The following is a 24966-nucleotide window of genomic DNA, read 5'->3' as shown; positions in this document are numbered from 1 at the left end:
CATTGTTCATACTGAGCTATCAATATGATATTTTTACAAGGTGGTGCTTTGTACTGTTTATAAAGGTCTATGGAGTATCTAATAGCTATTAAAAATGTATAAATTTTTGGAGTAAGACAGATGTAAGCACAGAATCAGAGGCAAAGGTTTTGGCAACTTTAGCCTGCATACTTTTAGAGGCTTCTTAAAAAAAAAAAAGAGTTGGACTGTTTGATGTTTTTACAAGTCTCTATTTGAAGGGAGAAAAATCTTATGATGGCATAAAGAACAAATATAAAAATATAAAGTTGAGTATGATCAGGAGGTGTTTGATAGAAATGCTTGAAGAATGCTTGATAGAATGTTTGAAGAATGCCTGACAACTGAATGCAGACTACATTTCTGTTCTGTCCACACATTTATGACTTTAACAAAGATCAGAAATTGGTGACTTTTCTGTTTGAAGGATGTATTTGAATGGAACCACAGTGGTTTGTGAAATTTCAGAGAGAACTTCCTTGTTCTAGAAGTACCTATTTAGATTTAACAGTACTCTTTTTTTCAGATCAGTAGCAAATTTCCAGCAATTTACTGCATCTAGGATTAAGTTGAACAATAATTTAGTATTTTTAAAGGAAATATAATATCAGAAATTTTTTTTAACCCAATTTGTCTTTTCATCAGATGATGTTTAAATTAAGTTAGATGTTGACTGTACTATGAGGGCTTAACATTATCCTTGGCAGAAAGATTTCATATTGTCTGTGCCTCATTTCTTTCCAAGGGGAAATATAATTTGAAGTTGGAATGTTTCTACTTCTTCCAGTTTTCAATGTGAGTATTCTAAGACAATTAAAGAAACTGAACTAAAATCTAGGGATCTCTGCAGTCCCCCACCCTGCCTGGTCCATTCTCTACTATGGATCCATGTACTCTTTCTTTGATGAGCTGCTGGTGTCTCAGTTTTGTAACTCCAGTTCACTGTGCCAAGTTGATTGCCTGATCATAGAATTTTAAGACTGGAAGAGACCTTTAGATATAAATCATATAGTTCAGGCACCCCACTCAACTATTATAAATAGTCACTAGTCTTAATGACACCAGAGTAACTCACGACATATGATCACCAGCTATGTGGTTTTCTGCTTTGAATTGTTCGTTTTGGGCTGATACGTGTTACTTCTCCTTGCCAGGTTCAGGCTGTGTTACTCCACGCATGTTGCCTTTGCTGTTTGCTGAGCGATAATAGTGGATATTTACCTAGTATGTTAAAGTTTGCCAAGTATTTATACAAATTTGTGTATATATTTGTCACCTTAACTTGAGCCTCAGAAGAACCTTTTGAGATATTTTTATCCCCATCTTTCAGATGAGAAAATAGAGTTTAGAGAGGTTAAGGAACCTCATAGTCATATAGGTAATAGAGAATAATGATAATACCATGCTGTGTGCTGAGAGCTTCACAAACATTATCTCATCTGGTCCTCACAAGCCATCAGTGGCCAAGTTCTTCCTGATTCTCGGTCTAGCCCTTTTCCCAGTACATTGCGTCAAGTAGCTCTTTATGTGAATATACCTGATATCTTACCTTTAGTTTGTTAGGTATTTATTTATTTTAAAAATAAATGTTTTATTAGTGTTTTCTTTTTTTTCCTTTTTTGGCTAGGCAGTCGGGGTTAAGTGACTTGCCCAAGGTCACACAGCTAGTAGGTGTCAAGTGTCTGAGGCCACATTTGAACTCAGGTCCTCCTGATGCCCAAACCGGAGCTCTATCCACTGTGCCACCTAGCTGCCCCCTTTATTAGTGTTTTCTAAAAAATATCATTGTCACTTCCCCACAATGCATCCCCTTGAACCCTAGGCCTTACCCTCATAACAGAGAAGTGTAGCTAAGGCAAACCAGCATATCAGCTGTACTAGACAGCATCAGCCTCATTCCACATCTCTCAGTCATGAGCAGGGAAGTGTGTCTGGCTGTCAGTCCTCCCCGCAGTCCAGATTGGTCATTGCTTTGATCCAAGTTCTGATGCCTTTCCAAGTTGTTTTCCTTTCACCATCGTGGTCACTGTGTACCTCATTCTTCTAGTTCTGCTTATTTCACTTCCTATAAAATTTACCAAGTTTCTCTGAATTCATCACTTTCATCATTTCTTGTGATACAACAAAATTCCATTATATTCATATACTGTAATTTGTTCAACCATTTCCCTGGTTTATGAGTCCTCTCCATCAGGTATTTATTGAGTGCCAGCTATGTGCCTGGGAACTCCAGTAGTATAAAAACCACACAAGGTGTACATAATCCTTGCCTTTAGGAAGTTTGCCATCTTCTTGGGGGTACAAAACACGCATACCTAAAGCAGTGGGCAGACAATTAAAATCATACTTGCTCAAGTGCCAACATGTGTGACATAAGAGAAATACTTTTGGGAGATCAGTTAGAGCAACTGGGGGAAGTTTCATAGGTTAGATGACTTATTGGCCTCGTAGACTAGAAAATATGTATATGGCACAAATAGAAGCGATGGTGGAAACGGGGAAGAGGGGACAGTGAATCTCAGCCATGGGGAAATGGTGTCATCCAAAACGTGGATGTAGAAATGTGCGTGGCTTTTTTAGGAACTAGTGATAGGTATGACGAGGAGCCACAGCAACGTTCTAAAATGCAGCCATTATGAAGCACGGAACAGCACAATGCCATCTGTCCTGCTGATCTGCCCTAAAAAAGAACTTATACCTTTCCATCTGCCCTATAGATGGATTCTTCCCTCTAAATATTCTTTCCCCTAGAGTATGAGTTTCTTGAGGGCAAAGACTACGCTTCCTTTCTGTTTGTATCACCTGGACCATGCTTAGCACATAGCAAACTTTGAGTAAATGCTTTCTTATTTCATTCCCTCATGTCTTCTTAACGTGGATCAGTTGTGTCTCTTTGAGTTTGTTAGGCAGGTTCCTGTTAAGGAAGGTCTCATTGTTAATAACTTTTTTTTTTTAAATATCAAAGGTCTTTTAAAAAAAATTGTTTTGGACATGGTTCTCCATATTGAATTTTTAAGTGACTGGAGAATTATTTCAGTGTTTGCCTTCCTACAATAGTGTTGATTGCATAATAATGAATAGCTTTAAGTATCAATCAACAATTATTTATCAAGTGCTCACTGTGTTCCCAGAAGTGTGTGAAACATTTAGTATGAAAAAAAAATTTTGGTGGATGGGTAGAAGGAGTTGACAGTGCAGTTGGAGTGTAACACAGGGAAATGAACACATTTTGTAGTGCTGTGCTTATGCACCAAGGGCAAGACTTAGATGAGTCTTGTTTTGTTTACATTTGAGATATCTTTTCCCTCTGCCCCCTCTTCCCTTTCTTTTTGAGTTTCACATAGATTTTACTTTTAAAGTTGTAGAATAAATGTGGTGCGTCTTAGCACAGCGCAGTAGGCTATTTTAGGACTTGGTGCTTATGAAATAAATGCTACTAAGTATACCCTTGTTTACTTCTCTACTATGACTCAGTTTGTTGAAAACTATAGTTTTTTTGAGTTTTATATCCAACTATTACTTTTAATAAAAACTTGTACCATGTGAAAAATTGGTTCTTAGAAAAATAATGAAGCAGGGAACGTAGGATCCAGGCTAGGCAGAAATTTAGGGTTCCAAGTTTCAAAGTGTATGCCATGGAATGAAAAGGACAACTGATGTTGATCGGCACTAACCACGTTGATGTAAGACTGAGACTTGATGCTAAAGTGATACTCTCTTACACTGTAACCTTTATAACAGGTTAACCTCCGTGTTCACAGTGGGATCGTCCCTGTTCTTTAAGGAAATAAGATTTGTTGGACCTAGCATTATGACCTCATTTTCCAGAATACTGACATGACATTCTTAAGAAGAAAAGTTAACTCTGGATCAGCTGAAGTTTAGAATCATCATCTAGCTTACTGTCAAAGGCCTAACTGAACTCTTTCCTCCCCACTCCTCCCACCCTCCTTTATAAATTGATTTGGAAATTTTATTTCTCTAACTGTACTATAGATGCTTCTTTGACGGCTGTTCCGACACCACTGATGCTTTCACTCATGAGATCGGAATATGAGAGTCTTTGTATTTCTGACCCAAGGCAAGGAGTAGGGTGAGTTGGCTTTTATCAACCTTTGCTCTCCATTTGGAATAACAAATCAATCCCTTCTTATAAGGGTCTAGGGAAAAGAGAGAGATTTCAGTATATTATATGAAAGGCCCAGGCTTTGAATGAAATTGCTTGCTAACCTTTCTTAAGTGTCCTTGAAGCCAGAACAGCTGATTGATCCCTTTAGGCCTAACTGGCTAGTGAAAAAGGATGATTGGATCTGAGTGGAAGGAGACAGGTATCTCTTTCATCAAAACTTTGAATTCTGAACTCTACCCAGTTGTTTCTTGGTACATGATGGAACATCCTCCCTTTTGAAATAATTTAAAATGTTCTGGCTTCAGCTAAAGTATCTAAAATAATGAGGTGTTAGTTGAAGCTAGAAGCTTTTAGCAAAGCAAGTTGTGATTAGATATCCAGGGCATTGGCATGTGTGTTGAATCCTAATCCCAGGCATCCGCTTTCAGGGAGCGTTAAGTTGGTGTAGAATAAGAAACAGGAGGGGTGGAGCACATTAATAATGCTAGACTAGGCAGAGGTATACCAATCACCTCCCAACACCTTCAACAGATCTAGACCGTGAACAAATATAGATTCCAACAACCTGGGGTGGGGGCCTTGTCTCTCCTCCGAAAATCCTACTGAAAAATGAGTGCTAAGATACTGAGGTGATATCTGTGCCAGGTAAAATGATAACTAAATATTGACCCTCCCCCTCCCCCTTTTCTTTCAGAAAAAGATACTAATCAGACTTATGTAGGATTGCCACATGCATCTCTAATTTCCTTGAGCAGTGAGCCATTTAAGTGAAAAATATGCTGTGGTTGAATGAGAAGAAGATAGCTACCATAATTTAGAAGGTTCTATGGCTATCCACCTTTCCTACTGCAGCTAAACTTGTACCTGTGCTGCAGTGCTGGGTGATTTTCACTGAGGTAATTTATTGGCTCAAAAGCTGCATTAGAAGCTATAGCTAAACACCAGCTCTGAGTAGCAGCAGCTACTCTACCTTTCTATCTCCTCAGAAATAATTTTACATTTCACTTTCAAGGCAGGCGAAATGATAGTTTAGGACTAAAATATTACAGCCAAGGTATGTGAATGACAACTATCTTAAAAATCAGTGAAGGCCCAGTAAATAAATTAAGTGAGAAGAATCCTCCTAGACTTAGAAATTAGGCACAATTACCTAGTATTTTTGTTAAGAAGTAGCTGCCTACTGAGAATGAGGACAGGCTTGCTAGCAGGAATAACATATATTATTCACATAATGCTGAGAAAGAATAAAAAAATTATTTCATGACTGCAAACATCAACTTGTTCCTTTCAGGGAAATCCAGTCCAGTTGCTCAGCCCTCAAAAAATTCCTTCAGTAAAGTAAGTAATTGGAAGCCCTTAAGTGAAGTAAAGTTGTAGCATTCCAACTTAGGAGGCAAATAGCTTGGGCTTGCACAGGGAGATGCAAGTAACTTTTTGGACACCACTTACTTCTTCATCATTTAGCACCTAGGACTCTGACTTTAATGAGAGAATGAGAAACCTAGTGAGTGTTAGGCGGCTTACAACTACAGGTGGGAAAGACTTGGAAGTAGGAGTGGCATGAATAAAGAAGATGAACAACGGACTGAACCATAGTCGTGTTTGCCACTAGGTCCTTCTCTTCCTCCTCTACCCCTTAGCAATACTTAGTTTAATAACATTTCCTATAATGCAACATTCTTCCTTAGGAAATAGTGTTGTGTTTTGGAAGGAGCACTGGTCTTGCAGACCTAGGTTAAAATAGTGCCTTCCAAACTTACTAGAGAGGTGACCGTGGGTAAGCCACTTAACCCACAGATTCTTCATCTATAAAATGAGGGATTGAAAATGCTTGCACTGTACTTCATAAGGCTGTGAGAGAAGCAGTTTGGAAACCTGGGACTGTAGAAACGTGTCATGTCATTATTATTATTATTGTTTTATTTAATCATCACCTTTGACTTTACAGGAGCCATATACCAACACAACCTGTGATGACTCAGCCTGGCTGGGGTGTCTATGACAGGACCACCATCACAACTGTTGCACAGACTTCAGGGGATTGGAGCACTAGCCTCTTCAATGTTTGCAGTGACAAAAAAATTTGTATGTTTCTTCCCTACTTTTATAATAGTCTAAGTTGCTTTTAGTTTTCCCTCACAAGGCAGCAGAGTCCAGAGCAGGGATGGGGAACCTGTGGCCTCGAGGCCACATGTGGCCTTCTAGGTCCTCGGGTGCGGCCTATTTTTTACAGAACAAATCCTTTTATTAAGGGGATTTGTTCTGTGAAGTTTGGATTCAGTCAAAGAGCCGTACTTGAGGATCTAGAGGGCCACATGTGGTCTTGAGGCCACAGGTTCTCCACCCCTGGTGCAGAGGACCACGGATTAGAGTTAAGTGAGATCAGCATAACTGACCTGATTTCTTACTTCTGCCATATTTTCCTCCATTCTAGTATCTCTGTAGCTCAAATTTGTTCATTTCTCTTTTGCTTTTTTTTTTTAGAAAAATTGTCCATCATGAATTCAGTTTTTTCTTATCTGCTAATTGAGTTTTTCGTTTCTGTAGGAAGAACTTCTAAATTCTGATTTATATTCATTTGTAATTTTTTTCTTTTTTTTTTTTTTTTTTTGCTTTTTGGTGAGGCAGGGTTAAGTGACTTGCCCAGGGTCACACAGCTAGTGTTAAGTGTCTGAGGCTGGATTTGAACTCAGGTCCTCCTGACTCCAAGGCCAGAGCTCTATTCATGGTGCCACCCAACTGCTCCCGTTTGTAATTTCTTAACAATTTCATTTGTCTTTTGAACCATTCTTGAATTTCTTGTTGTTCCAGGTTGTCTTGGGAGTCCAGAAGAGTCAGTGTTTCATCCTGTATTGGGTCACTTTCCTTTGTCCTTAATATTTGTGAAGAGTATTGTAATCACTTTGATGATTTAGTATTCATCATTCCTTCTAGTTTTAGGATCCTCTGTGTTGATGTATCTGTTTGTGCTATGGGTTTTTAATCTTCAAATCTTTGATACTTCAGCCTTTTTTCCTTGTATTTCTTTGTCGTTTACTTTCTGACTCCTCTCCCTTTGCTGGTAGGTATACTTCCAGACTAGGCTGAAAGACTGTTTGGGGACTTAGGATTCACCTGCCTCAGTCTCTCTCCTGAGGAGATTCAGGGGCAATAGGACTGACCCTGAACTGGATTTCAGTCCCCTTTCCTTCATACTCAGTACAACCACCCATTCTTGGCCCCTTGCCCCGGTTTCTCGTCTCTCCTTTCTTTGCCCCAGTTTTTCATCTCTCCTTTCTTTGGCTTCACTAATTTCAGTACCTTCTGCTTTTTTGCAGGGTGGGGAGGGTGTATTGGGAAGACTCTCTGAAGCTTTGGGGATCTTTAACCTAGGGCTGGTCCCAGGTAGAAGACAACCTGCTTTCAGCTCCATTGCCCTTTTTCTTTATGTGGCTGGGCAGACTTGGAGTTGTTATGGTGGACTGAGATGATTGGGGGGTGGGGTGTGCTGGTCAGATCTCTGAATTAGGAGAGGATCCCACAATAGATCCTTACACACATGTGCATCCTTACTGGGAATATGAAAGCTGGTGGGGAGAAAGGTTTGGTGTTGCTGAATTACTTCTTTAGGGGGTAGTGTTCTATGGTGTTAATGCATAAGGATTTTACTTTGTTAGAGCTCTCTTTTTCTGTCCTATAATTGCTCTATACCTGGTGCATAATTCCTCTTTTTGGAGGTCTTGGGAGTTAATGGGTGTCTAAAGAAAGTGTCTAATCCACCATCCTGTTGGTCTAATGAACTTGAAGTTGTTCTAAGTTGCTACTGAATCAAAATGACTCACTTGATCCCTGGCAGAAAGCTTCTTAGTTTTCAGATCACCAAAAACCTCACTGGACTCTGGATGATGTTATGCAGATACCAAGTGTACCACCTGACTTTGGACCCCCTTGCTATTGTTAGGATTTGGTGTAGTTGATTGGGAATTAATCAGTTATGTAACTTAGTTTGTGCCCCTGTACGGTCCATTCTCTGCTCCTAGATCACAAAAGAGACTCATAAATCCGATAGCAAGAATATTTAATTAAGATATGAAACAACTTAAATAACAAGGAATGGCCTCAAATAGCAAAAAAATGTTCACTGTTTCCACATTTCACAAGTAGAAGCTAACTCCTCTTCCTCTAGGAGAGTTATCTAATTCTCCAGCAGAGTGGGCAGATACAGTTCCTTTGGAACTCATGGCCCCAATAACAGACACTAAGTACGTGCCGTTGTGTGTCTCCTAGGATGCTTTGCAGCAGTCTTTCTCTTGGAGCAGGCTGGAGAAAGCCTGGAACTTCTCATCTGTCCTCTGGAGTCATCAGAATCTAATCACAACTCCTAGGTTTCCCTCTCTAATCCTAGCTGCAGCTCCCTTCTACCATGTCTGTGGTTACCATTGCCTACTCCACTTGTCTTCCCTTTCTTTTCCCAATTTGTGCTGCCCACTTTTTAAACCCTCTGCCTTAAAGCAGCACTCTGTACCAACCAAAGTCTGCCTTGTGGTGTGCCACGTTCTCCAGCTAGACGTATAGTCTTCTGAGAAATTTATTTCAGAGAATGAATCCCAGTGAGTGATGCTTTCCACTCCGGTCATTGTGGGCAATGAGGCCCTAGGAACATGACCACTGCACCCTGCTCCCTAGAGCTTCCAAGGTCCCCATCCTGGGGTTTTTGATTGTGCTGAGGCTGTCCAAGGGGAGTCTTCTCTGCCCTTGCTGCCTTGGGACACTTAGCCTTTTAGGCTACACGTACCTGAGAGGTCATGCTGAGAAGCTACCCTATATTTGACCTGACTTTGCTCCTTTCCTTTCCCTCCTTTTCCTTTCTGGCTGATTTTTTGTGCAGTTCTGTGGTAGAAGGAGTTGCCTCTTATTGGATTTCTTGATCATTATTTGGTCTGGTACACACTTCAGGAGTAGGTGGGTATATGAGAGCTCAGTGGCCTTCCTCCCATTCAGATAGCTATCTTAGCAGGAAGTCATGACACTGCCTCTTCATCAGTCCAGAGGAGTCAATAGGTCAATAGCAAGAGTGAAATATGAACAATTGTCCTTTCCAGTGCTTAAGGTAGGAACAAGTAAAGGAAATCCCAGCCTTGATCATGCCTGTCCTACTTTTCTAGTGCTTTGGGAGAAAGGGAAGATGAGAGGACAGGAAGGTCTTCTACCAACTGCTGTGGGACTGACTTAAGGCTGTCAAAAGAACCAGACCACTGCTTTCTCTGTCTGTGTCCGCTGCTTCTAGCATTGTTTTGACATCTGTGATTGGAGTAGCATTTCCTAGGGCCTAGCCATATAGGCCTTTAGCTTTTTCTGAGGCCTTACTCCCATTCAAGTTAGACTAGTTTTTTTTTTCCTTAAGAGGCATTAAAACTCTCTCTTTGAAATCTGATTGGCTAAAAAGACTAATTCAGGTTGTTGACATGATTCGCTGGTGCCTTAAGTACAAAATTCTAGGAGTGACAACTCCCTTTCTAAAACTTCTGACCAGGGATCAACAGCGTGAGCATTGCTGAGAAGTTGTGTTCAGCTAAATCAATGTAGGGACCTCACTGAATATCCTTGTTGAAAATTCTTCCTCTACTATGGCTAAGTATATCTCCTGTGAACTGTTGAATGACCTATGAGTGTCTCATTTTGTTCCATATCAGATCCTTGACTAGTACTCAGGGAAAGGAGAGAGGGGATACACATTATAATACATTCTATATCATTAATGTCCATTATGTATAAGATACTGTGCCGAGTGCTTTACAATTATTATCTCTTTGATCAGGGTGCTAGCCTTACCTTTCTCATTCACCTGAAAATTCTAGATTGGCTAAGAAAATAATAGTTTGATTGGATGAAGAGAGGATTTCAAGAAATACATTCTTCTTAAACTTGACTGGCTTGAATGATGGGAAAAAGGCAATCCTAGCCTCAAGCCAATTTCTAATATATTAAGGCCTTGGTGTCATCTACCAGAAAATTCTCATTGCACTAATTGACTGTAATGTCACATCTAAAAATCTTGTAGGAAAAAAAGGACAGGGTCACTTGCTCAGGCATCTCCTGTGTCATGTAGGATTTAAAAAATTCAGTGGAATTGTATTAAAAACAAAAGTGGTTTTTCTTTTATTTCTATCCATTCTGTTTAATAGAGATATTCTACGTGTTTTCAGGTATATTAGCTGGCACATAAATAATTTGTGTGGAACTTGAAAGAGAGAGAGAGGAAGAGAGAGAGAGAGAGTCACTCTTTCTGCAGTTTTGTTCTATGTCAGACTTCTGTCTATCATTGGGCAGTTTTCTATGAGATGCTGAGAATTAGTTACAATTGACCATCCATTAAATAGAGGGTACATTGTGAGTAGAGATGGTTTCTTTTTCTCTTTGACATTTTGCTGCTTTATTTTACAGTTGTCGGGTTTTTTAAAAATGGTATTATTCTTTTTTTTTTTTGGCTTTTATCTGAATTCATAATACACTGAGATTGGCAAATTAGGAGCAACGCTATCCTTTGAAGATATAGTTGCTGCAAGCTCTATCTCAAAGAGACAAGCAGAATAATTTCTAGCTATAAAATGGCACAATGGATTTGCAGAATTTATAAATGCGTTGGTATCTGAATAGCAAAAGCCCAAAGTATTTGAGTGTCCCCTGGGAGTATGAGAAGGTTACATAAGTCTCCCTATCTTTGGGCTAGTAAACACAGTGGCCACGATGTATATGTAGGCATCAGTGTCTGGTGTGTCAAATACAAATAGTGGTACTAATAATAGGTACTCATATTTCCATAGCTCTTTAAGGATTAGACTTTTTTCTTACCACTTGGTGAGGTAGGTATTCTTGCCTGGGGGGGGGGGTGGTATTACTAACTCCATTTCCAGATGAGGTTTTAGATGAACTAGTGCCCCCAGGGTCACATAATTGGTAAGTGTCCACACTGGGACTAGATTGGAGGTCTCCTGATTCCAAGTTCCAGCTCTTCTCACTGTATGTGCGATGATTGTATTCATTAACTAGGTTTGTTGCTATGTGCAAAACAAATTTGTTGACATAGTGTGAAACAAAAACTCTGAAGCAAAAACTGGTCTGTGCAGGTACACCTGGCTCTAAGTTCAGGGAACCAAGTTCCAAATACTTTTCAGATTTAATTGGATAGATGACAAGTTGTTTCAGGCGCTGGTCAAAATCAGAGCAACTTTTTGAGATGAGAAATAGAACAATGTCAGCTTTGGGACTGGCACAGGGAGTTTGTAGCAATATGACAAAAAGACTTCTATAAACTTCATAGAAATTGATGGCTACTAGTCTAACGAACCATGGATACAGTATATATTTTAAAAATAAATTGTATACATTAATATGTGTTAGAAATACTTATTTCAGTGAAAATCTAAATCCTTCTTGATAGGTTTTATTTTATAGAAGATTAAAGTAATAACAATAATACATTTAATTTGGTGCTTTACATGTATAATCTCAGCTGATCCCCACAAAAGCCACTGTGAGGTAAGCATTGGAAAAAGCGTTATCTCCAGAAGGCTCTGGGGCCTCAAATGACTGACTTCAACTTAATTATAGTGAGTGGTAATGCTAGGTTTGAACCCAGGTCTTTTGACACCAAAACCAACGCTCTTTCCACTATGACCACGTTGCTTTGAGTTAACCTTTGTCAGTGGTTAACCAAAGAATTTGCATGGGGATTCTGTTATAGCAAGAAAGGCATTTTTAAAAGAATAACTGGGGAGTGAACAGAAGATGTGCCAAGCTAGCTCAGCATTTGGGTCCTTTGTGCATTATAAGCCTCTGGTTACTTCTTCAGGGAACCCCCTTAATGGCCACTGGGCAAGTAAAGAGAGCTAATGACTAAGTGGTGAGCAAACGTCCATCTTGAGAAGGGCGTGTCCAGGCTCAGAGGTGATCTTGTGAGGGAGAGAGGTCTGAAGGTCCTGGGTCCGTCAAGCAGAGCTGACTGCTGGCAGAGAACATTTCTGCATCAGAAAAGATTGACTAAAGATTTGTAATGGAAAATGCTACCCACATGCAGAGAAAGAACTCTGGAGTCTGAATGCAGATGGAAGTATACTATTTTCACTCATTTTTGTTCTTTGTTTTTTCTTTCTCATGGTTTTTCCTTTTTGTTAAGATCCTTCTTTCACAACACGACTAATGTAGAAATATGTTTAACATGATTGTACATGTATAACCTATATCAGATTGCTTGGTCTCTTGGGGAGGGGGGGAGGGAGAAAAATTTGGAACTCAAAATCTTATAAAAATGAATATTGAAAAACTATCTTTACATGTAATTGGGAAAAATACTATTAAGTGCAAAAGAAAAAAAGAAAAGATTGACCACTTAGAAGAGTCAATGGAAGAGAGAATTAGGGGCAGACTCGTCCCCTTTTTAAAGGCCCACCGAGTCATCAGTTCTTCTTGATTGGTGTCCAATAATGGGATTGTTTCATCACCACCAAAAGCAAATCCTTCAGCCCTGAATCACATCTGGTGGGAAGCATCCAGGAGTATGTCACCCCCAAATGCCAAACTGCTGAGCGAGCTAGCATATGTGGTCAGGTGGAATTAAGGAGGGTAGCTTTGCACATGCCCTACTCAACCCATAGTAAAAATATGCACTGTATTTTTCACTTGGTTTTCAGTTCTTAATCGGAGGATAAGAATAGAACTCTTATCTCATTAGGCTCATGTTTAGGGCTAGGGGATATATTTTTTGGTGAAGTGTTTCTGTGTAAATTTAGCATTAATTAGTTTTTCTCATTGTGGTTATTATTGGCAGGTTTCTGTGGTCTCTTTTGTACCATGTGTCTTGAGTGTAACATTGCAAGACATTATGGAGAATGTTTATGTTGGCCATTATTACCCAACTCCACCCTTGCATTAAGAGTAGGCACCAGAGAGAGACATAAAATACGGGTAAGTGAAGTGAAGTGGTGTGTGCTTGGACATTGGGTCTTAAAGAAGCATTATTTTTAATACTCCTCTGGAAAGGGGAATAATGGGTGAATAGCTATGACTACAAAAGATGGGCAACTTGAATTTATGAAAATGAAAAAGGTTAATTTGCAGCATCGCTTTATTGTTAATTAAACTTTTCTCTATCCTGGGTTTTACTAGTAGCTCTATACCTATTTTTCTCTGGGACTGACAAGTCCGTTCACAGGTTTAGGGTGGTCGTGGTGGTGGTCAAGTATCTGAGTCAGACACTTCCTCTTGCCCTGGTAATTCAGTCATCAATTTAAAATAAGAAATAGATGTCAGTAAGCATCTTTTTCACAGTGAAGTGGAATTCAGAAAAGGAAATCAAAGGTGTTTTTAAAAATTCCCTCCATTATAGGAGACTAATTCTCCCAAATGGAAATTAGAATCATAGATTTAGTCCCACAAGGGACCTAAGTAAGTGGTTATCACTTATTTTAGAGGGGGCCACCTCCAGTCGTCCTGATTTATATCTTGACACTGGACCCAGATGGCTCCAGAAGAGAGTGAGGCTGGTGACTTTGCACAGCCCTCCCTCACTTAAATCTAATTCACTTGCAGATCATGACATCGCCTTCCTGATGTCATGGTCTTCTTCAAGAATGAAAGACAAACAACAAACAAGGAATGAATGAGCAAACTTATTTTACAGTTGAGGAAGCTGAGGCTCAGAGAGTCGAAGGGAGTTTGCCCAAGGTCACATAAGTAGTTAAGTGGCAGAGTCTGAATTTGAACGCGAGTCCTTTGGCTCCAGATCCAGCCCTCTCCCCACTGTATCATGCCTAATCCCAGAAGGCAGCATGACACAGTGAATAAAGAGCTAGCCTTAGAACTAGCAGGACTTGGGTTCAAGTCTTACCTCTGATACATACTGGCTGTGTGACCCCAGTCAAGTCACTTAAACTCTGAGTTCTTTGGCAATTCTCTAAACCTCTGAATCAGAGAGAAGGTTCAGACCTGAATTGGTAGAGGAAGTTTGCTTACCAAGGCGTTTTCCATACTACCGAAATCACAGGTTCAGGCTCCATTCTAATCCTTCCCTTGATAAGATATGCGGAGAATCCTGCAACTTACTACTCGTGTGACCTTGGGCAAATCGTTTAACATCTCAGCTTCAGTGTTTGCTCATCTGTAAAATGAGATGGTTGGGCTACCTTGACTCCAAGGTTCCTTCTGCCTCTCAACCTATGACCCTATGTCTTCTGAAAAAAACCAGTTCCATACATTAAAGGTCCAATACAATACAGGTGACTGATTAGAGAGGTATTAGTTCTCTCTTTCTCCCCCACCTCCATCCTTGTTATAAGGAATCCCATTGTCTTAGAAGTGAGTATATGTGAATGCATGTCCTGAATGTCCTGAGTTCTGCCCTAGGGCACTCTGTGTGAAGACTGGTTGGTTGTGCACTGCTGCTGGCCCCTTTCTGTCTGCCAGATGGCTCGGGAACTTAAGATGAAGACAACCCAAATGGATGAAGTCTGTGCAGCTCCTTCAACTCAAGGTTTTTGGGCCCCTGGAACTAAAGAGTTAATTGTTTGAAAGAAATATGTTTTTCCTTTTCCCCCAAAAAGCAGCAAACAACAACTTAGTGAGTAGAAAAAAATGACCCCACTTTCTCCGTAATTATTCAATGACATAGTATTAAAAATAAAATATTTTCCATATTGTATCTGTAGAGTTCTGCTCTCTTTCAATGAATTTGTCAATCCATGGATGTAAATTTTTAGAAGTGTTTCTCCAACTCAGCAGCCTTAGGAGATCATAGTTCCTTTTACTCCTCTTCTTATAGCCCCCTCCCTCCTTATGTGTTGTTTTCTGTCATTAGAATATAAACTCCTTGAGGGCAGGGACTGTTTTGTTGCTTATATTTATTTGTATTCCCATCCGTTAGCATAGTACTTATGACAAGTGCTGCCTCTAGCATCTCTGTCTCTCTTTCACCCACACACACACACACACACACACACACACACACACACACACACACACACACATCTATCCTTCCTTCCTTCCTCCCCAGCATCCCTACCACTCTTTCTTCTCAAGGGAAATCTGCAAGGCCCCGAATGAGAACCTAAACTTCAACATGTGACATTCTTCCAGCAAGCTGGTGAAAGAAGTATTTGGTCAAAGGACTTTGAGGAAGTCCAAGCAAATGTAATGGACTAGTATTATTTGTCCCTGCTCCTATCATCCTGAGGTGAAGCTAGCATTGCCCAGGCTGAGACAAAGATTGTCCTAACTCTCTTCTGTCCTTCTGCAGAGTAGATGTCTCGTTTAGCAATCTTGACTCTCTGGGATACCTTTTACATGTTTCTGGTAGCACGTTTGGGTAGATAAAGTCATTGGGAAAAGTCAAGCTCTACAGGGGCTATAGCTTATGTACATGGGATAGTCATCTTATCCTAGTTAGCTCCTAGAATAGCCAGCCACATGGCCTGTAGAGTCATGCCTCATCACGGTATAGAGATGATTCTTAGTTCTTGAAAGCTGTCTGGAACAAAAGCTCTGGTAGGTTGTGCCAAGGTAGAAAGACGTTGAATATGGTCCCAGTGCCTTTTCCTTAGTGACCCATCGAGTTGTATTCAGAGGGATTTTTTCACCAGAAAGTTGACCACCAGGTGGTGATGCAGGGTCTTTGTTTGTTTGTTTTCACAAGCACAATATGTAATTGCTTCTGACCTTCATGGTTGAAGGGAGTGCCCATACTGATGAAATCATTGAACCTTGAAGTTAATTAGTGGTACAGTCAGATTAAATGAAAATAAACCTTGTTTTATTATTTCATGCTAAAACACATCTCACAGTACAAGCGTACAGTTTGGAATAACATGCGTTTCTTTTTTTTTGGCACAGGAAACTCTGGGTACTTTTCTTCTTTAAGACTATCAAACCTAGTATGTGAGAAGCTGATTTTTCTCCCCGTGCCCTGTTTTTGGATACAGTTCTGTATCTGCCCAATGTATTGAGGTGGAAATGTATCCTGTAGTACAGTTAGGGGAAGCTTCTTTCTCAATTTTCTCACTGTGCAGCAGTATGAGCAGAAACCCCACCATTTTGTTGGTACCACAAGCATAAGCCATAAAACCCTGGGATTTTAAAATATTCCAATTGCCATGAAAATATAAAGTAGACAATGGAACACACACACACACACACACACACATATATATATAGAAAACAAGAGGGAGAGTGATTCTGAAGGGAGGTAAGAAGGGTATGGTGCCTTTTAGTTTCCACTCAAGAAGACAACAGTGAGATGGGGTGGGAAGGAAGAACCACTTGACAAAAAAAATGATGCCTCCTCCGTGGGAAAAAAATAAAAGATCGTTCAAATAATAATGTACATTAGACAAAAGACAAATAATAACCCTGGTGTTGAGTACAAAATTTCCTCAATTTACTGGAGAAAATCAATAGGAATACCTTGAAGGAGTGACCCACTATTAAAGCCCCTACCTCGTAGTTCTTTGCCATTATGTCCTCTTGGTTTCCTGGGTGTCAAATGCAAAACTGAATACACAATGTGTCCGGTGTATTACTCTACAGACTTGCAAAGTGGTCAGTGATTCTGCTCTCTGGTTTTGGGTGCCAGTGTCAAGAAAGGCTGGTGTGTGATGCTTGTTCCAATAAGGATGTCTGCACCAAAGACTGAATTCAATGAGGACATCAGCCGTTCCCAGTCCTGGATCCCATCCCTCGAGACACCTAGAACTTTTCTTTTTGTAAAGCTACGATAGAGAAAGTTTAGGAGGTTTGGAATTCACTGTGTGTCTTCCTCCCCTCCCCACTCCTCCACAGTAAAAGTTCTCGTTTCTATATTCTGTAATGGTGAAGTATTTATTTACACAGCTGTCCACACTGATGACCAGAGGATGCTGCTGATATAACAAAAGTGATTCACGTACATGTAAACTCACCAGTATTTTTCTCTGGTCTCTTAAGCAATAATACTGTGTCTGAAAAAGAACAGAAGCATTTCTAGCTCCAGTGGCTACTCTGCTCCCATACCAGGCAGTTTACTCTTGGAGTAGAAAGTTCCTTTTCTCTTTTCTTTCTTCATCTACTCTCTTCTTCCTCCTCTGTTCCCTTAGTCTATAATAATAATGATGACGATGATGATAACAATTAATTATAATGATGATGACGATAATAAGCAACAGACCAGAAGAAATGAAACCACCAAAGTCCATGATAAACAAACTACTTAAGGCTGAGAGCCCGAGCTGACCTCATTTTAAACTCACTTCCTTGATCTTTTCTCCTCCTTTCCTTGGCCTTATGGATTCTGTACTGTAGGGCTGTCAGTAAGAACTGCATCCCTTAGGGGATGGCAAGTATTCACAAGTTTTCTGGCTCCTCTGGGAACAGATCAGATTCTTTTGTACTTTTGAAAACATTTGGTTCATTAGCTAAACAGTTATGGGAGAGAAACAAAAATCCATGAACCTTCCATTTGAAAGTCATGGGGGAAATGCGGAATGCTAAAAATACTGCATATAGGACAGTTAGGAAGAGGGATTTCTTGGTGGTCTAATAATGAAAGGGTGATGCTCGTGCACAAAGGTAGAGACATCTCTCATCTATAATACAGGAACAATAACAAATCCTAATAATGCTGTGAAAATCAAATGAGATTTTATATATATGCATATATACATGTCCATATGTATATGCATATATGCACATATATATACACATATATAGTACTCTGTACTATGCCCTGTTTACTCTGTAAATCCTGAAGCACTATATAAATGTCAGGTATCATTGTCATCATCATTATGATAATGAGGAGGCAATAAAGAACTGTGAAATATACTACATTGCCTAGTGGTTAAGGTGCCTAGAAGTTGGGTTGTTTCCCTTAGCTCTTTCAACTTACCAGAGTCAACTGTGATTGGTAAAATATTCTCGGTGTTTTAGATGAGGTTACAGTTGTGGCAGGCAGGGTTTGGTCAAAACAAAAGTTACTATTTTCCTGGCACCATGAACTATTTCTGAGGCAGGAAGAGACTGCAATCTCATTTCATCATCACTAAGGAGATGGGGCCAACTCTTACTTATCCAGGGGATAGTTACATAGCTGGTCCTCTTAATGACAGCAGTTTATACAGCAGTCACTGTCAGCAATGTCACTGTCAAAGGGATATACTATATAATGACCCTGTTTGTGGATTTGCTTGGATCCCACTCACTTCCTGGCCAATACTGCTTGAATTCTTGCTGCTTGCTGCAATCTTCATCTGACATTAGCCAAGGGGATGGAGAGACTGCAAGACTCAGTATTCTATGGGCTCATGATTCCCACTGGTTTAAGGATGATAGCAAGCTTGACCCTACAATGGCTAGTTGAAATATTGATGAAAGCTCTGTTTTCATCACAGATCTGCAAATCACAAACTGCAGTCCTTCCTATGCTTGTCTGTGTTTCTAATGGCTTGCCCCTGGTCACAAGTGGGAGGGGATAAAAGAATGTAGCTGGATCAATGCAAATCCATCATCACTACTAGAAAAAAAAAGTAGTCAATGTACTCTACTGATGGTGAATTATAAGGTTATCTTTGTATACATAGGCTAGAATGTGCTTTTTAAAAAGCTCTTCTATAGGGCAGCTAGGTGGCACAATGGATAGAGCACTGGCCCTGCAGTCAGGAGGCCCTGCGTTCAAATCCAGCTTCAGATACTTGCCACTTACTAGCTGTGTGACCCTGGGCAAGTCACTTAACCCCATTGCCTAACCAAAAAAAAAAAAAAAGCTCTTATAAAAGTTTCAAAGGAAAGGAGAGGCTAAAAGCTTAGGCTAAAAAAAAGTTTTTGGATTCTTCAGAAATTTAATTTATCCATTCTATACTGCCTGTCCCCTCCTCCCAGCTAGTATGGATAACTCAAATTTTGCATTATAAATTCACTTTCTTTATCTTTAGGAACTTTTTTTTGCAGGTCTTTCTGCTGACTTAGATCAGAATAAAAGGTGATATGTGGATAGGGCACTAGACTTTGAGTTAGAAAAACCTGGTTCCAAATCCTGTCTCAGATGCTTACTAGCTGTGTCACTTAGCTTCTAATATGCCTCAGTTTCATCATCCATAAAATGAAGGTGTTGGACTTGATGGCATCCAAGGTCCCTTTCCAGTATAAATAAATGATCCTATGAACCTATAACTTGTTCCTGAATAAGAGGAGATGAGAGGCAAAATGGAAACAAAGACCTAAGTTTTTTCTAGTTTTGCCTCTGACATACTGGCTGTATATTTCAGGCAACTCTTTAAGACTTTTAGTTATACATTAGTTCTTGACTGGCATTGGTGGGAGGAATTTCCATACCAGGAGTTCCTGGTGAAATTGAAGGTTTGGACCAAAGAGGAGATGTCCAATTGCAACTGCTTTTCATCCTCCACTTAATTCAAATATTGACCATAGCAACTGGTCACGTCCTCATTACCTGATTGTGTTTTGTTTTTGCCCAAGATTGTTCATTACCAGTGTCCTCATTTCTTTGATCAAAATACCCCAGTTGTAGAGAGTACCTTGCCCAGAAGGCATCCAGATGGAAAGAGCACTTTTGAAACCACAGGAAAGTGGAATGGAAGAGAATAAGGCTTCAGATTCAGGGCCTAAGGATGCTAAATGTGGAGTCAAGGGAAGAGGAGGGGGATTAGGGACATTGTGAAGAAATGCTGACTCTTAGAAGGAAAATAAAATATTAAGAACTCAGCTGTCTTAGAAAGCTTTAAGAGACTGGAGACAGGTGATCAACTAAGTTATCTATGAAAGGTAGGCTGGGTTTAAGATTCAATGATGAAGGGGAACAGCCCCGCCCACCAATTCCTTTGGCTCTATGAGCAGAGCATTATGACAACCTCTGCATAATTCTAACTTTTAACAGTAAAGACAGGACAGACAGAGAGCTGGTAGTCATCTGCTGTCTGGCCAGCCTTTTCATTTGCCATTCAAATGCCAAGATTAGTGAAATCAGAAAGATGTCCAGGTTCACAATGAAAAGAAACACGGATGAATGGAGTAGCTGGGGTTTCATGCCCCCAAGGGAAGCCAAAGATGTGTAACCTGTACCAGGGCATGAATCTCAGGTTTCACATGCTGGCTCATTGCCTATTAATACTGTAGATGACTAGAGACTGTTTTTCAGTTTCATTGCTTCTCATATTAGGCCAGCCCAGTAATAATATACCTGTGGCATCCCTTATGTTAAATAATTTCACACCAACTGCAGATTTTTCCATCAAGCATTCTTCAGACAAACAGATATTCATCTTCGGTATCCAACTCCTTGCTTAATTTATCCCAGGAAGAATAATTTACCTGTGGAAGTAAAAAAAAAAAAGCTTTTAGAACCTAGGGTACATTTAATGTTGTTTTGCAACATTAGGTTTTCAAATCAATTAAACCCAAAGACATTTTTTCTGGCCTGGAAAAATCTGTATTGGTATACCACTCTCAACTCTGCACATTTACCACTGTTCTCTTTCCAAACGCTCCTGGCTTCTTTATCTCTTCCCTCTGTCACTCCACAAAGAGAACCTAAGAATCTGACTTTAGCTAACCCTTAAAGGCTATATCTAGGAGAGAGCAAATAATGCAACCATTGGGGAATAAGAAGAAATGAATTCCATTCTTTTGAACTTTATTCTTGAAGTCGAGATTTACTGACTGAAGTGGACTGAGAACTTTTTACCCAACACTACAACAGTTTGCAAATTTATTTGGTTTATAAAAGTTCCAAACTCAGAGTTTTCTCACGAACATTCTCATGAAAACCCAGAAAAAAAGGTAACATGCAAGAGAGGGAGATGAATCATCCTTTGTCATTTTCCTTTAAGCCTACTGCCTGGCTTCACATAAGTCTCCTGATTTCCTTTATGCCCCAGGACATGAGCTAATTTAATGTCCTTGCTTTCTCTTTGTCTCACTGCTTCAATGAGTAGGAAGTCAACAACTAAAACCCTGCTGGTAAGATGGACTTCTAAGCCTTACCATCTCCCCTACCACTGCATCCTTACAGGATTCTCAAGGCTTTGCCATTTACCCTGCTACTCTTTACAGACCTCCTGGCACTTCCACTTGATCTATCCATGAACCCTTAAGCCTGCACCTTGCCACCTGCCCTGCAAATGAACTTTTTTATGTCTATACTTCCCCTCTCTTAGAGAATGAGCTCCTTAAGAGCAGGAAAGTCTTTACCTTTCTATGTGTATAGTGCCTAGCATAGCGCTTCATACCTATTAAGTGTTTAATAAATGCTTATTCATTCATTCATTCATTCATTCATTCATTCATTCATTCTTCATTTCATTTCATTCCTTTGGGAAAACTCTGATAGCAAGCACCACTGGATCTTGTAACTGAAGCTTGGCTGGGAGTCTTATCTGGTTCTCCAAAAACTTAATTATGATTCATTGTTCAGGCGGCTAGATTACTGAAGACACTGTAGCTTTCAAGGAGACAATCACATTTGTGCTTAGAAACAAGTTTATCTTCCCAGGGTTCTGGCAATTCAACAACTGTGGAATGAGGGCCTGCTTGGCACAGTGTAGGCATCCCATCAAGCAACGTGAGAGATGCTTACAAACCAAACCTCCACAGTTAGGTGCACATATGTATATTTGTTTCCTTTAGTGCCTCTCTTAGCTTTAGGAAAACAAGTCTCAGTAAGAACAGTGGGTGGCACCATGTGGTCCTCTTGATACTTTAATTCAGTCTGAGAAGCTTGAGAGCAAGATCTTTTCACCTAAACCCTCTGCCTCCTGACTTCACTGTCTTTGTCAGCAGTACCAGCAGCGCTTGGTTTCCCATGTTTGTAACCTTGGGTTATCTTTGATTCTTCTGTCTCCTGATTCCATCTGTGCAACTCTCTTACATTTATGCTCTCTTTGTTATTATAACCTAATTCAGATCATTACCACTTGCTTAGATTATTACAATAGTCTCATTCTAGGTCTCCCCACTTTCACTATCTCCCCACAGCAATTCATCCTATACATTGTTTTCAGAATCACTTAAAAAATAGATCTGACCACGTCACTCCTCTTCTTAAAAATCTTCAGTGGTTCTTTATTGTTCTATTAATGTTCAAGATCACAGCATCTCAGATTTAGAGCTGGAAGGGACCGCAAAGGCCATCTCAGTCTAATCCCTTCGTTTTACAGATGAAGAAACGAAGTGATAGCCCAAGATCACATAGGAAGAAGTTAAAGTGTTAAAGGTAGGATTTGAACCCAGACCTTCTGACTCCAGAGCCAATCCTTTTTCCATTGCTTTAAGTCCATTCTCCTTTGTTTGAAGTGCCAGGGTCTCCACAAACTGATGTGTTCCCCAGCCTTGTCTTATATTCCTCTCCTTCATACTTTCTGTTCCAGAGAAACCGGACAACTCTGACCATTAACAATACTGTATTCTCACACCTTTGTGCCTTTACTTAAATTGTTAGGCCCTATGCCTGGAATATACCCCCTATTCATCTTCTTCTGGTGTGAACCTCTGCCTCCTCAGAAAGCCTTCCTTGATTTTCCCAGTTAGCAAACACTACCCTCAGATTCCATCATATATCATTTTATTTTGTAAGTTGAATATGTTCATGCACTATTGCACAGCAGAGCTGTGTTTATGTCATTTTTTTTTCTCTTTTGGTCTAGACCTATGATTTCATTAATATAGTGAACTCCAGATGAGGGAACTCTCTCTACAAGTGTAACTTAGAGACTTAGAGAGTTGCCTGGGGTATTCAGAGGTTAAATAACTTATCAGGATCACACAGCTAGAATATGTAAGATTTGAATACAAGTCTTCCTGACATCTATTACACCATATTGTTTCTCATTGGTATCATATGCCCTACTAGGTTGTAAACTTTGATAGGAGGGACTTACCTAACTTTGCATCTCCCCAGCACCAGCACAGTCCTGTGCACACAGTAACAATACTGATAATGGTAATTAGCATTAGTAGCACTTCTAGGTTTACAAAGTGCCCTACCTATGCTATCTCATTTGATCCTGACAACACCTCCATAGTGTAGGTGCTACTATTATTCTCTTTTTAGAGATGAGGATACTGAAGCAGACATAGCTAGTTAAGTGTGTGAGGCAGAACTTGACCTCAGGTCTTCCTGAAACCAAGTTCAACTGTCTATTCACTCTTCTACCTGGCTGCCTAGCATATTTGATGACTGATAGATTAATAGGAAGCACTCAAGTTGTCCCTGACATATTGTTGGTACTTAATGCTTTTTTTTTTTTTAGTGAGGCAATTGCGGGTTAAGTGACTTGCCCAGAGTCACACAGATAGGGAGTATTTATTATGTGTCTGAGGCCAGATTTGAACTCAGGTCCTCCTGACTCCAGGGCTGGTGTTCTATTCACTGGGCCACCTAGCTGCCCCCTTAATGCTTTTTTTTTTTAAAAAAAGAATTAAAATGTTATTAGAATGTATAATGATAGATGAATTATCCTGTAGTCTAATGCTCTCTTATTTTTTAAAATTATTTTTTCAATTAATAAGAATTTATTTTCTTTCTCTCCCCTTGGTAAATCTGCCTTGGTCTTCCCAAGGCTAACTGTATAATGTTTGCTAACAGCTCTTCTTGTTTATTCTAAGTATTTTGCATATTAAGTAGGGAATGTTGTTTATTTGGTTTTTCAGAACACAATACCATGGGAAGTTGAAAATCCCATCATCTGCAGAACAGCTTTATGGTCATCTCTATGAGGTGGATACTTCCTTTGGACTACTCAGAGCAATAATCAGGATAGCATGACCAGGGCTATGCTCCAGGGTACCAATTTAGAGTACACTGACAACACCTTTACAACTTCTGCAAGTAGAAGCAGTTTAGAACTTGGTTAAAACAGGAAGCTACTTGATGAGGCACTTCCTTCCTCATTGTGCAAGGGGTGAGTCCTTCCCTGTCCTGGCTCCATCATACTCCTCATCTCTGAGGCCTCCCCAGCAGCAGCCATGTTACCATGATATCATCTGTGAGTGGGAAGTTTCTACCCACAGCACTGCTGTCCTGGGTTTCAGTGTCTCTCCAGGCCTTCTCTGAATTGGTCTTAGAAAGTAGATTTGAGGGTGCCTTTTGTTCTGCTTGCTCCAGGTATGTTTCCTGGCATTTGTCCTCACCATCAGAAATGTTCTCCTGGGAGTTCCATCATCACCCTGATAAGCTACAAGCCTTAGCTTTTTTGACTACCCAGGGTCACATACCACTTTTTTTACTTTTTATTTTCATTCCACTAAAACCCTAAGATTATTTTCATATATCAATCTCTTTATAGCCACACCAACCTCATCTTTTATTTATATTTTTATCACTAGTGTAATATTTTACATTTATCTTTTTTTTTTTTCTTTTTTGGTGAAGCATCATGGTTAAGTGACTTGCTCAGGGTCACATAGCTAGCAAGTGTCAAGTGTCTGAGGCCAGGTTTGAACTCAGGTCCTCCTGACTCCAAGGCAGGAGCTCTATCTGCTGTACCACCTAGCTGCCCCTATTTATCTCTTTTTTAAAGTTTAATTTTGCCTGTTGAGAACTTCTTGGATCCTGACTGCAATCTGGTCAATTATATTTCTCCTAAATTTGACATTTGCAAATTTGAAAAGCATACCATCTACATCTTCAAATAAGTCATTGCTAAAAATGTTAAATAGCACAGGGGCTGTGGGACACTCCACGAGAGATCTCCTTCTGAGCTGACATTGAACCATGAACAATTACTCTTTCAGTCCAGTGGTTCCCTCAATTCTGAGTCTCCCTATTATCTATTCCATGTTTCTCTCAGAGCCTAGAACAGTGT

At 39.9% G+C, this 24966-nt stretch overlaps 2 protein-coding genes across 3 annotated transcripts in view; one reads left to right on the top strand and one right to left on the bottom strand.

Annotated features, from left to right (window-relative positions):
• Positions 1-55: 55 nt before the first annotated feature.
• On the top strand, positions 56-14828 carry PLAC8L1 (PLAC8 like 1). 2 transcript variants are annotated; one of them, XM_020964326.2, is made up of 4 exons: positions 56-4111; positions 6096-6232; positions 12954-13090; positions 14528-14828. In XM_020964326.2, exons 1-4 carry the CDS (start codon positions 4047-4049, stop codon positions 14690-14692), a joined length of 504 nt encoding a protein of 167 aa, XP_020819985.1. In that variant the 5' UTR covers positions 56-4046; the 3' UTR covers positions 14693-14828. The 2 variants fall into 2 exon arrangements, with proteins under 2 accessions (XP_020819985.1, XP_078006634.1); XM_078150508.1 differs by lacking the exon at positions 56-4111 and adding an exon at positions 4852-5485.
• Positions 14829-15907: 1079 nt separating this feature from the next.
• Positions 15908-24966, bottom strand: part of SH3RF2 (SH3 domain containing ring finger 2) — a 189173-nt gene continuing 180114 nt past the window's right edge. Inside the window, exon 12 of the mRNA XM_020964305.2 lies at positions 15908-20476. The gene's annotated coding sequence lies outside the window, so the exon portion shown is untranslated. The remainder of the gene's footprint in view (positions 20477-24966) is intronic.

The sequence above is a fragment of the Phascolarctos cinereus genome, unplaced genomic scaffold (genome assembly GCF_003287225.1).
Source record: "Phascolarctos cinereus isolate Bilbo 61053 unplaced genomic scaffold, phaCin_HiC Scaffold_2;HRSCAF=192, whole genome shotgun sequence".
NCBI classification, from domain to species: domain Eukaryota; kingdom Metazoa; phylum Chordata; class Mammalia; order Diprotodontia; family Phascolarctidae; genus Phascolarctos; species Phascolarctos cinereus.
Note: the sequence above shows the minus strand (reverse complement) of the source record. Positions and strands in the feature narration are given on the sequence as shown.

What these genes read in the sequence shown, in the direction of transcription:
- PLAC8L1 (XM_020964326.2), top strand. Translation starts at nt 4,047, where the DNA reads ATGCTTTCACTCATGAGATCGGAATATGAGAGTCTTTGTATTTCTGAC. An exon ending in GACCCAAGGCAAGGAGTAGG is followed by an intron (nt 4,112 to 6,095) that starts GTGAGTTGGCTT and finishes TTGACTTTACAG; the next exon opens with GAGCCATATACCAACACAAC. An exon ending in GAGAGAGACATAAAATACGG is followed by an intron (nt 13,091 to 14,527) that starts GTAAGTGAAGTG and finishes GTTCTGCCCTAG; the next exon opens with GGCACTCTGTGTGAAGACTG.